General features: G+C 33.6%; 1 protein-coding gene across 2 annotated transcripts; it reads right to left on the reverse strand.

The window, feature by feature from the left end:
- Window positions 1–985: 985 nt before the first annotated feature.
- On the reverse strand, window positions 986–15634 carry LOC138327588 (microtubule-associated protein Jupiter-like). 2 transcript variants are annotated; one of them, XM_069273786.1, is made up of 6 exons: window positions 15470–15634; window positions 13303–13610; window positions 11615–11689; window positions 7786–7884; window positions 3713–3771; window positions 986–3273 (listed from the first exon to the last, which is right to left on the reverse strand). In XM_069273786.1, the coding sequence occupies exons 1-6, from the start codon at window positions 15517–15519 to the stop codon at window positions 3190–3192; spliced, it is 675 nt and encodes a 224-aa protein (XP_069129887.1). In that variant the 5' UTR covers window positions 15520–15634; the 3' UTR covers window positions 986–3189. The 2 variants fall into 2 exon arrangements, with proteins under 2 accessions (XP_069129887.1, XP_069129888.1); XM_069273787.1 differs by lacking the exon at window positions 11615–11689.
- Between the last annotated feature and the right edge of the window lie 278 nt (window positions 15635–15912).

The following is a 15912-nucleotide window of genomic DNA, read 5'->3' on the forward strand; positions in this document are numbered from 1 at the left end:
AGCCGCATCATTTGTACAATTTTGAATCCCATCCCTATAATGATGCTACCATAGCATTATGGGTGCTACCCCATGCTTAGTTTCATAGAAGTCGTTTATATGGAAATAGCCAAGTTGACCCTGCCCCTGGGGGGTAAGCTGCATCATTTGTACAATTTTCAGTAAGTAGCCCATAAGGATGCTACCAGTCAAATTTTGTTGAAATCCGACTAGCGGTTATGGAGAAGAAGTCGATTGTTGAAGGACGGCGGACTCCACGGTATCCCATAAGCTCACCTCGGTCCTTCAGACCAGGTAAGCTAATAATATATATATATGCTATCTGATGTGTTGGTTTGCTGCGTATACTTGCATGGTTTATCATTAAACACAGTGGGATGTTTCCGTTCTTCTATTGTTCAGTTTCAAACCACAATAAACATCAGAGAATGTTCCAGACATGAGGATGTAATGGCTACCACAGGCCTATGTGGGCAAATATTGCACAAATAAAGTACATTTTTTTGAAAGTCGTTCCGGCACGATTTTGCAGAAAAAAATATATAGGAAAATGACTAAACCATTCAAAATTAATATATTTTAGAATTATTAAAATCAATATTTGACAGCAATACTTTTAGATTCAAGGAAGAAAATATCCAATTTCATCCAAATAGCTCTAAAATTTAGCTTTTTCTTCCTAAAAGTGATTATGTTCATATCCATCACAACACTTTAGTCCTCTTTAATGTAGAAATGAACATCAGTTGCTATGGATAAGAGTATTTCAATACTTGCACCGAAACCTTAATCTGGATTTCCAATGCTGATGCCAGCCCGATTACAAAAGCCCCCACTCTTTTTGAGAGGCGAGGTAACTGTAATAAGAATGCGAATGTGGCCTTGACTTGCATTCAGATTCACAGGGTTTCACAGAGGCCTTGATTGTTCATCCTTTCACCCATCAGGGCCATATTCGAGCAGAATAATGATAATGAAGACCAAGTTGAATTGTATAGAATTTATTGAGTGAAACTTTGACAACACATTAGTACGAAAAGACATTCTGTTATATCACACCTAGGCTTCCATCAATAACATCACAGTTTAAACAACCACATATTGGACAAGCTGAGCTAAGATTGAACGATACCTGTACAATGTAGTTATAAACTTTTTATCACAAACTTTTTCTAAATGGAGGTCACTTTCCACACGAGTAAATACCGATATAGATTCTGTATGAAGCATCTACAATATTACTTATCGTAACATGTTAGTAATTTTTACAACCGAATCTTCAATGCATAATGGTACCTATTGCAGCTTGATCAAACTTTATCATTATGACTTGAGAATATCTGCATCAACCAAATACTCAGTGTTGTATGTATGTTTAAGTCTTGGAAAGCAGTGGAGAGAATCTGAACACCTCAGTGTGTGGTCAATAATTCCCTTCGGGAACAATAGTACTTTATCACTTTGGCAAGACACTAACATGCTTAAGAATTCAAAAACACTTATTACAATTGGTCCAGGTAACAAAATCTACAACTATCAACCAATCATAGAAATACAAAAATTTAGAAAGATATTCACTCCTCGTAAACTTGAAACATTTCCGATAAAAGACACTTACACTTTGAAATCTATACAATAAATGAAAATTCATTTGTGCACAAGTACATACATTTATAAAAAAGAAAAACTGTTTCGGTCAAAAATAAACAAAAACGAAAAATAACTAAATTCTTGGTCTTGTATAATTTGTAAAAGAAAAACAAATCAATAGTAATTTGAACACTAAACATGTGTCAACAACTCTGATCTCTGTATAAGTAACGCCTATCAAATAGACTTTTTATAAAGCATTGAAAAAGACAAATCAATATTGTGTTTCTGAGGATTCAAAATGATAGGACAGCTACAGTTACATTGAGGTCTGGTAAGTACTTTTAATTTTGAATGAAATTCTAACATTTACATTATGTATATCAGGTAAACAAAACACCACCAAGGCATAGCAGAAATACATCGAAATGAGTAAATATCAGATTAAATGTCAAACATTCATATTCTTGTTTCAGGTCTTACAACATTTTTTAAAGAGTCGACACTTTCACACAGATTTGTTTATAAATGTTTTCCCCACAAAGCAAACAACAGTGAAAATTTAATGCATTCCTATCTAATGTATCTTTTGATGTATGTCAAGAAAAAAAATGCCTTTAATTTTGAATTGCACATAATTTCTGACTTATGTTTGCTGGTAGCACACAAACAAGGATTATCTCCCTTCCTTTTGCTTTGAAGTATAATGCAACTTGATTCCTGTTGAACAAATATGACGGAGCTTGGCTTACTTATCAGATCATAGTTCCTTTACTGGTAGATGAGGCTACATAGCACTTCAACATGGCAACAAATAATACATATAAGTTACAGTATAAGGTGTATGTATATGGTCACAGGATAGATATATACGAGTAGTAGTGACACGTAAAAATAAAACTATGATATGTCTAGATCTATAGAAAAGCATGCAGATTTGTAACCATTACCTAATGGGAGAGGATGAATTATGTCTACATGATGTTGTGCTTACAAATCAATACTAAGGACGAAAAAGCAAAGAAAACCCTCTGCAGGATTTGGAAATTAGTAATAGAAGAATTAAAATGGACGAAAGTATAGCCAAAAATTGGCAATGGAACACATGTCAAGCCAAACAAAAGTCAGTAGATATTGTCCTGAACATATAATTCAACAGTATCACCATTTTAAAATATGCAACAATTTGAAATATATGCCTAACATTTTTGAAAGTTCTATATTGGAAAGTCAATGAGAAGAATAAATGCATTTATCCCCCTAAATTATAAATATCACAAAAATACACATCAATTAATGAACCCATGCAATTTATCTAAAGCTTTCCATATACACAAATATTCCGCAAAGAGCTGTTCCTATGCCAAAGCTTTAGATTATTATTATTATTATTATTTTAAGTATTTACACAACTACATGGGTATCTGATTTCATCTAAAGCACTTTGTATTGTAACAATGGTTTTAGAAAAAGTTTACATCAAATAATTATGGTTAAGGTTTGGGCGAGTATATCAGCAGATCTAGGCTGACAATCCAAGCAGTGGTCTGCCTCTCCATCCCGTCACTTTAACCCTGATGACCTAGACATGACCTCAGTCTAGAAGATTCCACTTGACTTGCCGCCTGGTGGGGCCAGGACCTTGGAGCTGTTGCGGATCTTCTGGGGACCATCGCCATTACTCTGTAAAAGAGTAGAAAGTGAGTTATATTAGTGTGAAATATCAAATCAAGAAAACATTTTATGAGTACAAGTGTATGAAAAAGGACCTAATGACTACAAATTTGCACAACATTTTATTATCAGCACCAGCTTTATACATTTCCATTTCACATACAGAAATAACCATTCAACACATAGCCACCTTCGTCATCAATATTCAGTCTTTGCATATTACAGAGTTACCTCCCTTGCGCGTAGGTGTCCATTGTGACGTCATATTCTCTAAAACTGATGATTTTACGCTCGTAAACACATGACATCATAATCAACACCTACCTGCATGGCAGATACTCTCTGACACACATAATATGCAAAGATGGAATAGACTATACTTGTACCCAAAAATATCCAGACTGCACAGACAACAAGTATTATTAATGTCATGGTGAGTCAAACTTACAGCGGCCTCCCTAGCCTGGGATTCTTTGTACTCTTCTCCAGTGATGGGGTTGTAGGCACCTGCAGGTAGACAAAGGATTTCAATTAACATATGATTCCTCTAAACAATCACCTTGTGGAATCCTGGCGTGGCCAGCTGAAACCCCAACAATGGACAATAGGATATATCTCATGCAAGATCCAGATCACATGCTTTCATCACTTTTTCCAATACAGAATAATATACTTTTCTATACATGCTACCAAGCTTATAAACTGCAATTAATATGATCTGCAGTAGCAAAACTTTTCTGATACCAATCTGTATTATATTTATGTATCAAATAATAATTTGTTCTTGAAAATTAAATTGAAAATATTGTATTATATGTGCACAAAATGTTCTTTTAATATATGGCAACATTGTGCAATCTTCTAAGAAAATATGTGTTAAGTTGTGTTTTTGTCTACTTTTCGTTTAAAGTTTGAAAATCAGTCCATGCAATATAACACACGGTATTAACTGCACACATATGGCATTCCATATAACATGTTTGCCAACACATCTCAAATATATCGGTTCTATAGGTGTTTCTTTGAGCTGAAACGCTGAAAACAGAAGAATAAAATACACAACCTACTCAACCCCTAAAGACAGAGGTATCATTGTTTCTGTCCTGACTTGATCAATCCAGCTACTTACCTGAATATAATTACACAGAATCTATACAATATACCTGACCTATGTATCAACAATATATAAGTTTTTGTACAGTAATTTGTATTTATATCTTATTTATCAAAAAAAACATTAGAAAATATTAGAAAATCAGTAAAATCAAATAATGTTAGTAAAAATTAAATCATGGAATTATATATTTCATGATAGCCAGCATCTTTCTGAAACAAAATAGAATTTTTCAAGGGATACAAATTGTAACTATCATGAAAAGAATTAAGTCAGTAATTGTAATATGGTAGTAATAATGTTAACTAAGTAGTGCGATAGGGATAAAACCTACCTAAAATCTGAAAAAAACTACCCTCAGAAATTTAAAACACCACCTTAAGTATGTTTCTAATGAAAACTCCAATTAAAAATTCATTCACTATTTATAAATGGTGAGAAAATATCAATGCAATTTTCTGAATGGTTTCCCTAACAACATGCATATAAATCCATTTCTTCCACTCATGACTAGATATTATCAAATAACAAAGGAAAATTAAAGATTACGCTGGCCCAACACAAAAAGTAACATAGTATGACAAATGCACATGTATATAGGTTTAGGAGAGGACAATGATCTGAGGACGAGAGCCATAAGCTAATGGATATTACAGACAACAACAAATGCCATTCTGACTAGCTGCTGCTATACTGTTGTAATGGGTCTGGCCACAACACCTACAGGATCTTCAATATACTACTGCCACAACAACACTTCTACCAGGCACTGTGTTGAAAACCTGACACAAACTGTTTTCATTTCTAACTGCTGCTGTCTGTATTTTCACAAACTTATTTCTTTGTCTATCACTAGCTTTCATTTCAAAATCAATCATTAGAAGAGAGTGATGTAGCCAGGTACACAGTAATAATCCACAAAATATTCAATAAATTCATGTACCATCAAAATAAAAAAGTCCACTGTAACTAAACTTGTGTAAGCAAATTGATTTTCTGATGCTTTATCAGATTATACAAGACTAAATATCAGAATGTAGAAGACTAACAACATTGTGGTGAGTTCGACTACTCTACTAGATATATGATTGTGTACATTGGGTATATATATTTTGCTTGTTGTATAGACAGCAGAAAGGTGTGCAGCTATTTGGGTAAGAGAATGCATGCCTGTATACATGTCACACATTAGCAGTCGGCTGGTATTACACATGCTTTTCATAGTCATACGGCATTTGCTATCACAACCCAAGCATAATGTACTTCACTTTGCTGGGATCTGCTGAAGTTATATATCTCAAGGGTCAAAGAAAATGTTTGGGTTTGTCTCTCAGCTGGTATTAGCCAGCTTTAGACAGGAAAGCTATGATACCGGTACTCCTGCTATCCTGAATTTGAAATTGTTGCACTGTTTCAGATGCTGACTAGAGTATTTTGAAATGGAGTTGTCATCCCTTGCAGTCAGTCCCCTATGGAAATTCACAAATATAGATGTAACAGCAGCCAGGGCTAATCAGACAAAAACAACAATAGCAGTTGTAACATGCCACGCCAATATATGTTTGTTTTCAGCTGAAGGCCATAAATAGAATCTCTTGGGAAGATCCTAGTCTGTTGGTAATAAGTTATATGGCTGTAAACATGCAGATGAATGAAGTTATTAACCTCGCCTCTCCATACCACTAATGCTAGCAGATGCACAACCCAACTCAGGCCTGCCTCCCCATTCAAAACTCTTATCTCTGATCCCAGAAAAAATACCTCTTATCTTATTCTCAAAGAGTGTAATTCAGTAATAACTCCCCAGTGAAGCCTTTGAAGGGTTACTTCTATTAAAACTTTACTTGTTTAGAGTTAACATTAGCCTATATCTTGCATTTAAAAGCTCATTGAAGTATTCATGCAGGTATATATCTATATTTTCCTCTCTTGATACTTTGCAAATATCAGTTCTTTTGTGGTAGTATAATGAAGAGTAGGTATATATACTAGCTTATACATGTAGCATACCGGGTAGTAGGGTTAACATCATTAATGTTAACATCATTAAGAAAATTGGCTTAATTAATAATAGAATTAGTATGTATACATATGCAATCATTCTGTCAGTATATGTGAACACATTTAATGTAATACATACACACACACTCACATTATATTGTGGTATGAACAATCATGGGGATCACATTAAATATTTAACAACATTGACCTACATTGGGAAACAAGGAAATAGTCCTGTGTAATACAGGGCTCTCTATCTAACAAAATGTGTATGCCTACTGAGGTTAGCTAGTACCATTCATCCACAAATAACCTGAAACAAGACAAGGTCTGCTTTCATAACTTGCACCAGGATAAATTTAGATTGTTGATTTAAAGATAGCTTATTTCAGTGTTACATGTTCTCCTTTTCTAGTGAAAGAAGAAAAGTGTCAAATCACAGGAGTTATAAGAATTATTTAAGCTCTAGCAAGAAACACTACAGCAGTATTAAACTCAAGAGTGTCAGATTCTGAATGTCTGATATAATAGTTATCTCAGTCTATAGTTACTGTATATATCAATTTTCCAAGCTTCAAATTGGATTTGGCCTCCATTTTTTTTATAAAGCATCCAGAGAATATCTGGCCCCAGTTTCATGAACATTCCTTAAATTTAAGGAATCCCTTAACTTAAAATTCCCCATAGGAAAGCATTACAAATTTTAAGGAAGCCTCCTTAAAGTTAAAGGGCCACTTCCTTTCCGAAACGGCTTTTAATTTTTAAAATAGGAATGTGAAACGAGATCAATAATTTTGTAGAGGCGCAGAAGTTATTAACTATACGTTTACTAGCACACTTATCACCACCTTCAGAACTGTTTAATTAGAATAAATAAAATGTTAATTTTCATAACGTGGGTCGTTTTATGTTTCCCGCCGTCGTCCTAAATGCCGCGCGGTAGTTGACTATCACTGCGCCAGACGGCAAAACAGCGAAATGAATCTCCACTGTTATCGTACATTAGACAGGAAATCTTGCATATGTTTGGTGTTGTAACCTCATCTTAAGCCATCAATATATATTTTCTTTTGTTATTAATGTTTTTAAGAAACCTTTAAATTTTGCTCCGGAAAGGTAGTGGCCCTTTAAGAATTGTTCATGAAACTGGGCCTGGCAGTGTAGCAAAATCAAGTGCACTTTACAGATTTATCAACTTGAATTGAATGACTTTGAAAACATGTACTTTACGTTTCAGACATCTGACACTTTTGAGAGCTCTGCTGACCAAAATATCACTGTAGGTGAAAAGCCACAACACTAAAACTCACACAGAAAAAGAACTAAGAGAATTAAAAGAGGAAAGAAAGCAGTCAAATAGACACTAATAGTGAAAATAAAACTCTGTCTGTCGAGCCTGACAATACCTATGCTTTGTGCTCCTTTCCTTTTGCCAGTGTGGGAGGGCTGCATTTCCTCTTCTGAACCGGTATATGTCTCCCCCGTGATGGGGTTAAAGGAGGAGGCTGAATTTATAGTGAAAATCCATACAATGGTCTGTCTGGGGGACAAACAAAATCAGGGGAGACACTCGGTCAGTTCTTGCAAACTAACATAGCATGCATGAAAGACATGTCCATCTCCTCACATGCAACATTTCAAATATGCATAGTTCATAGATAGAAATTGTTTGTTTAAACAAGCATTTCTTTAATTATTTTTACACCCTGTATTTACAAAAAATTATCTTTGGAAATTAGCTGCTTCAATTGCTTAAAGTCACTACTATCATATAATTTCATTCATGATTTGATTATAAAACAATGTTTTTATTGGGTCTAAATGAAATTAACATAATGACTTAACAATAACTGTTATGTAGAAAGTAGTTAACACATGTACACATACATCAAATTTGAATTCCGAAGACAGTAATTACCATCTCTGCCTCCGTGGAATTCTAACATCATTTGCATGAGGCATGTACATCACATACAAGATATTTGGGGCTTTATTGGGCAGGGTTATTGGGATGGGGGTGTCATTCTGGCTTCATGTAAACAATCACTCTCAGTGAGGTTGATGATGATGATCTGCACAATTACTGTAAATGTGAGTGTAAGGGGTATCTATTATTACTAATTAATACGCTAGATATAGCTGAGTGGTCTGCCTTAACCATGAGTGATAGCTTTAAATTTAATGCTTCCACTAAGCTTAGGATAAATTCTTACATTTACATTCTATTGTTACTTTTATGTTTTTATCCATGCAATTGTGAATGTTACTTTGCATCCATGCATTATGAAGCATCTTAAAACAGGATGATGGAAACAGTTCTCTGAATAAATGATGTCATTAAATGATAAGTTCTTACATCCAGAATTCATTAGTCATGTGTTTGACAGATGGATGATGTTGATTAAATGAGTTGAGGATAGAATTAATTATATTAGATTATCAAAATAAGAAGAGAAACATGATCTAAGATTATGTATATATGGTAAGATTACTCCTACTTCATAAAGGATAATTTTATATCTTTGACTTTTTTTTCCACTTTATTTTTTAAATAAGCTGAAATAATTATCTTCATTTAAGATAACAAATATCAAAGAAATCATATGAAATAAGAGTAATCAGAAGAAAACTGAAATACTTTCCCTGATAAAATAGGAAAATGACATCCAGCCACCAAGTGCTATAACCTCTGCCCTACCAAGTTTATAACAGACTAACGAATGGGTAATTAATGACTTTAATGTGTGATCCAAGTACTCAACAAATTTTAATACTAAATAAATAGAATACTAATGAGAAATAATGTTTTTTTTTTAAATTTAAATAGGATGTATACCTTGACCATGTAATAACTATAGTGATTGATTTGATGTGCCAACCGTTAATGTTTCCGGGTATAGCATTCATGATATACAATGTATCTTATTTCATAATACCATATTCACCAAGGTTACAATATTCATGAGACTCATACCAAAGTGTTACCATTAATCCAAGGTCACAGGTGAGCAGAGCCTTATGAGCCTGTTCTTACCAGTATAAACATGTAGGTATTGTCTGGCAAATTGTTTAAAGTATTTAGTGGTCAGACAAAGACAAATTCTATTTTCAACAACAATAATGCCATTCTTTCATACAGCCTTGAGTTTCTACATGTTTGTCATGGTCCAGTGACATTTGTATTTTAAAACTTGTTTTTTGTAAGAGTAAGTTCTATGGAATTATATTATAAGTTATTTCTACTTCAGTGATTTTGATACTTGATAATTTCAAGAGTATGTAAATTAGGAAAATAATAAATATTCGAATGAAATTGAAAAAAAAAGCAAAACAAAATACAGCACCAAGGGGAAGGGGCATGCTATTTGGTCACACATACACATGCACCCATATTAAAAGTAACTGTGCTTATAGGTGACATACAATAAATCCTTTCTTCACTTGGCATTTTTATAATCAGATATTGTCAAAGATAAAGATTATTGAACACATGACGTGACATAACTGGATATTTATAACTTACACCTTATCAAAATTAATAAAGTACATTCCTAGCAATCACAGGAGAGTCAATCTCGATACAAATCTATCACTTTAATTTTATTCTTTTCCTTTAGCTTGACTATAGATGTAACTGTTTTTATCTAAACATAATAAATCCTTCACTTCTATAGCCTGTCTGATTTAAATGTTGAATATTAAAGACTGTAACTGATAATACACCTGTGTATCTTAGCTTCAATATTCACATTTACACTACCTGATGTCTACTCGACATGTCTGGGACAGAGCCTTTTCAATAACGGTCCTGGACATGTTCAGTAGAGTAACACAAGGTTATTACATCATAAGTTTACGCTAATCAGATTTTTATGCCTTGATTTTACTTCTAATCTAATCCTTAACATAATTATCTTCATGTTAATTTCTAAAGCCAGACTTATGAGTAAAAAGAATTACGTGATTTATATCATTTGAAGTAATAAAACTTATCTTTGGGGACAGTTTTAAGTCTCTTTCAAACTGAATAAACAGCATTAGATGAAATGGTGTTTTTATGTTATAACATTGCCATACTTAATGAGTAGTGATTGTGATAGTGAAACATGGTACATATGACATTTCTGTTTTGCAAATTCAAGTGATACAAAATCAAACAATCAATTTGTGACTTAAATATCTGGGACTAGTCTCTGCTTTTGATATTACAAGCTTAAAAAGCTAGCATACTAAATTAAACGCCTAGAGGAAATATCTACTGCTGTAATAGTGTTTTCAGTGACACATGGAATGAATATTAAATTCTAACCAGATGTCAATCTGGTAAGTCTATATACAAAACACATACTACATGTTCCAGTCCAGATGGCCCATTACTTATATACTGTGCTATATCAAATAATTACAACATTCTTACAGCACCCGTTTATAGCTAGATATGTAATGCTATACTCCCTAACATGACAGACAGTTTCCAGTCCCTCCCTCAAACTTCATGTTTTCTGTACTTTGTGAGAGTTATATTATCTCATAAGTAATAATATATTATTCCTAACAGATTCTCTGTCAGATGTCCCTGACAACTGCTTGTTTACACACTACATCATACATAAGAGTACATATGTACCGGTAAGTAACAGTGATATGTGTGGCACAAAGTTGTTGCCGTCAATATTATCACTTATAATTATTTCCTTGACAGTTAACTACAATTTTTGTAATTGTTTGATGACCAAGTGAAACTGGAGACGGAGTGAACAAATTCTTCTGGGGATTACTTTCTGTCTTAACATCATTTTGCTAGCTTTGAATTTATAGAGGAAAAACAGATTCCCTATCTGAAGGGTTCGTCCATCAAAGTTACTCATTAAAGTATTATAATTAGACACTGAAGTATGATATCTAATTTCTTATTTCCATACACTTAAGTCTTGACAGTCTTATGTGCTAAATTTTATTTATTGAAAACAGTTAAGTTGAATATTCTATGAATATAATAGTTTAGTTTACTGGTTTACATTTTGCCATGTTGACTTTAGCGTATATATGTCAAAATGTGACCACCTCATATGTGCCAAAACTAAGCTATATTGGTTCAAATTTTTTCAGGTATATGTGTCTTCATTTTTTGTAAGCGATGTTTATCTTAAAACCAGTGACACATGTGCAACGAGGAAGTGGTGTTTGGGGTCTCCCTAACAGGTGTCACATTTCACAACACTAGTCCTCATGTACCTCTTTGGACGTTGCTTTTCTGGTGGACCATCTGAGCTGCATATACAGAGCGGTCATAGGCTGGAAACTCTTCACCTAGTCAGTTACATATAAATGTTATGTTAAACAGCTAAGAACATAGGGTTCCATGCACACATTTATCTCATTCTGACCAAAAGATCTGTTATTCATTGGTTACTGAGTTATATATTTTCATTTATGCATGTGTGGTAAGCACAATGACCACCTTCAATACCCCCTCCCCCATTCCAAATATTGAACACCCTAATATAAAAATGCAATACATGAAAAAGATGAAAGGACAGTGAAAGAAATATTTTTTAAAAGTATATTTTGTATGTACTGGAACATGCTTTTAAGCTTACATCCTAATTTTTTTTTTTTTTTCAATTCCAGAAGTCTTGATTCAATTCAGCAAGATGCAAGTACATTATAAATATACTAAACCATTTTTTTAAAAGAATAACCTAGATCTTTTGGTCAGATGAGGAGCTTTCAACAGGTGAAAATGACAAAATAGGCAAGTGTAGAAAGCACGTATAATACAAGCAAGCACACAACACCCAACATGAGTCATGATGCAACAGAGCCTGACCACCACAAACTGATTGATGTTCTTCCATTGATGTAGTAGACAGTAAGGATGATGGTTTAGTTGCAAATGAATTGTGAATATAGTACAAGTATGGTGCAGTTAAGTACCAGTGAAACAGGCTAAAAACAGACTATTGACTAGGACAATAAAGTCTTTTTCTTGGATCAATTTTTATATTGGTTCAGAATTATAATGTACAGAGAGTTGCATTTTCTTCAGCTCAGCTAGCTAGGGACATATTGGAAGGGTTTGCGTTTACGCTGTCCCAATAACCTTTTTCGGCACAGAAAATGAAAAGGAACCCAATTTTTTTTTCTTAAAGTACTTTCAAATTATACAGAAGAATCAATCCCATTTTATCTCAGGTGGACTTCATTTATGGTACACCCAGCATCCACCCAGGTAAAGTGGCATCCATTGTACTGTAGTAGGTGTCTTAGTATTTGACTTACATCAGACTAAATGCCTCCAGGTGATCAAATCAGCAAATGATGATTAATATAAATGAACTAATGATAATAACTAATTACTGAACTTATAATTAGAAGACCTTTCACAGAAGAAAACCTAAAATCATCATTATCATATTATTAGGCCAAGGACTATGTGAATACAAGATTGAATAGATAGACATCAATTGAAAGCAAAGAGGTTGATGCTTGTACATAGATTTATTATCTAATAATATGATTATCTTATTCTTCTTAGACTTAAGATTATTAAAAGCAAACTGAACCAAAAATTGTTCTTGTATACTGGTATGGCAGCATATTATAGATTTTAATGTACAATGGCAGAGTACATTTTGTTGTTTTGATATAGCAAAAAAAACCCAGGTTATAGACAAAAGCTATATACATACAAAGACAAATGATAACTGGGATAATAGACTAACAGTATTTCACTAGTAAATGATCTAAATTATTTTTTACATTAGGGTATATCAAAAAATATATTCTTTAAGATAAATATTTCTCAAGTAAGTTTTGTTAACACCCTGAAAGACATCTACATATCTGACATGTAACTGGTCAGCACATCATATCATACTGTAATCATTGGTTAATTTCTACAACAATCAACGCATTCCTACCTTGTCCTTTTCCAGTACGTCGAGACTGGTTTGTATCGTCACCAAACAATTTTGACTGTGTATCCTCCTGTGGTTTTTCGGCTCTGACATAAGTAGGTGTCTCTATAGCTAGCTGTCCCTGTTTCCTTTGTTGTTCTTGTTGTGCAGCTCTCTGATCACTCCTTGTCACATCTGTTGCGGGATTGTACGGGTCACCAAATATATTGGATGATGTCTGTTTTGATCTGGACTGGCTTGCTGATTCAGCAGCAGTAGGTGTTGGAGCTCCAAAAAGATTACTTGAACCACCACCAGGAGGTTTCAAAACCCTAAAATAATGTTTGTATTCATTAATTAATTACTTGGGACTGAATAAATACATTGACATAAATATCCTAATAGGTGCTAGCTAGCTCTTAAAGTAACTTAGTTACATACCTATATAGATATACTATCTATACTGAAACACCTTTCAAATTTCTCTGTTCTTGAGTTTCAAACGTTATTACCATACATACTAATACAATGTAATGTATATACTACACTTATGACAATGGAACTCGCAAAGACTTGTATTAAGTTCCGGGATTAGATGTTGACATCGCCTATCAGAAGTTTCTCAATAATGAGCATCTAATGTTATTGGATCATGTATCAAGTTGTACAAATTAGTGAAATACTGTACCCTTAAAGGACCAATATTTGTCATGGTAATCAAATCCTCCCAGTTATCAACAAACCAGCAAGAAAATAAAATGTACCAATTTTATCAACACAAATATATGATATTTTGTCTTACTTGTACAACAAATTATCTTATCAATTCTTTTTTCATCTATCGGAAGATTTCTATCCGCCAGTCACCGGGTGATGGGCAACACATATAGGGACCTTTTTTCTTCAGAGGGGCTGTTTCGCTTATTACGAAAATTGAAGTCATTCCAAATAAATGTTGAGCAGTAGGCACTTGTGAAATCTTGTTTAAGCTGAAAATTTCTTGCTGTTACATCTAGTAGGCACTTGTGAAATCTTGTTTAAGCTGAAAATTTCTTGCTGTTACATCTATTTAGAGTCTACCTATTGGTCATGGAAAGTGGCAAACACCTCCGCTTACATATAATAACGTTATGTTTTCAACAGTACTGTACCAAAAATTTCGGGTAAGTTGGACTAAGTTCAATCGCCAAAATAATTTGTAATAACCCAAAGTCTGGGTTATGAATCACATGATCAGACACTTGACTTCTGGTACTTGACATACTGCTGATCAGTGCAAGTGGACAGTCAAACGCTGACTGTAGGGTTTTAAAGTGTCATTTAAAATGGACCTAAGAAAATGCCTTCGTCTCGTGTTATATTGCTATATTGTTTTTATAAAATCACTTGTTTATAACACACACTCCATTTTGAGCAATACAAATCTTCCTGTCCAAATCCACTTTGGCAGACGACACTCTTAATGAAATCTTGCGATAGTACATGAGATATAAGCAAAATTGTAGACATGACGAAAACAGGTCCCTGACAAATTTAAGGCACTTGACCATACCATACGTCCACTTTATTGGACACAAAACTTCACGAAAATACAGGTGTTTTCCAATCGTGTTTTAATAATATTGAAATAAAAATATATGGTCTATTAAGAATTTAGCAGTGTACTAATCTCTATTCTCAATGTTGTTATCTTTGAGTATACTGTCAGAACAACTTCAGCACACAACAATCAACAGTTTTAGACCAGATGATCAAAATTCTGTCGTTATTTCCTGATGGCAATATAACTTGTTACTTATTGGCTGCCAGACAGGTCACCAAATAAATTCAATTATCAAAAATTAAAGAAAGATCTATATTCAGCGAATATTTAGTCTCGATCTGCCTTATAATGTATGATAAAGGGACATAACTCAAAAATACTGACGAATTAACCGGTACCAATGTTTTTAGAACCAGGCGTGTGCATTTAGCAAACTTTCTTGAAAAATACAATAAGGAAATATCAATTCAACGTCATTTCGGACTTGAAACGTGTTCAAAAGACTTCGTTTTTATGAGTAACCTACGTACAGCGGCAACACCTTTCAACAAAAATTCGGGTCGTGCTTGTACATGCTAAGAAAATTGGAAAAAATCGAATATTTTCCGAAAATATACTCCTAAACACAACCTAATAATAATACTATACCTGGAAGAGTTCTTGTCGTCTCTTAAACCTTGGAATGTATGTGTTGACATGCTTTTTTCTGTTCGTAACTTCTTTACCGGTAGTTGATTTTTAACAAAGTGGCTGTGATCCTGCGCCTTTCGAATTTCACGCACACGATGATGTCATCACGAGATATCACCGTAGGAATGACCCGAGGTCACCGGAAAAGTTTTTATTTCATCTTTCTTCTTCAGCCAAAATCAATCTTGTTTAAAAAATAAATAAAAATGTATTGACTTGTTTACCTTAATAATGTTTTTTAAAGAATAAAAAGTTTTTGATATTTCGGAAAATGAATCAACCAATGAGAGTACGTGTAAGAAAATCGTTAACCTTTGAACTCTTACGACAGGTTTTACGTTGTCATTTTTAGTCAAATAAGAATATTTTTAATTTATATCTGAATTGTGATTATGTCCCGA

The sequence above is a fragment of the Argopecten irradians genome, chromosome 7 (genome assembly GCF_041381155.1).
Source record: "Argopecten irradians isolate NY chromosome 7, Ai_NY, whole genome shotgun sequence".
Lineage (NCBI taxonomy): Eukaryota > Metazoa > Mollusca > Bivalvia > Pectinida > Pectinidae > Argopecten > Argopecten irradians.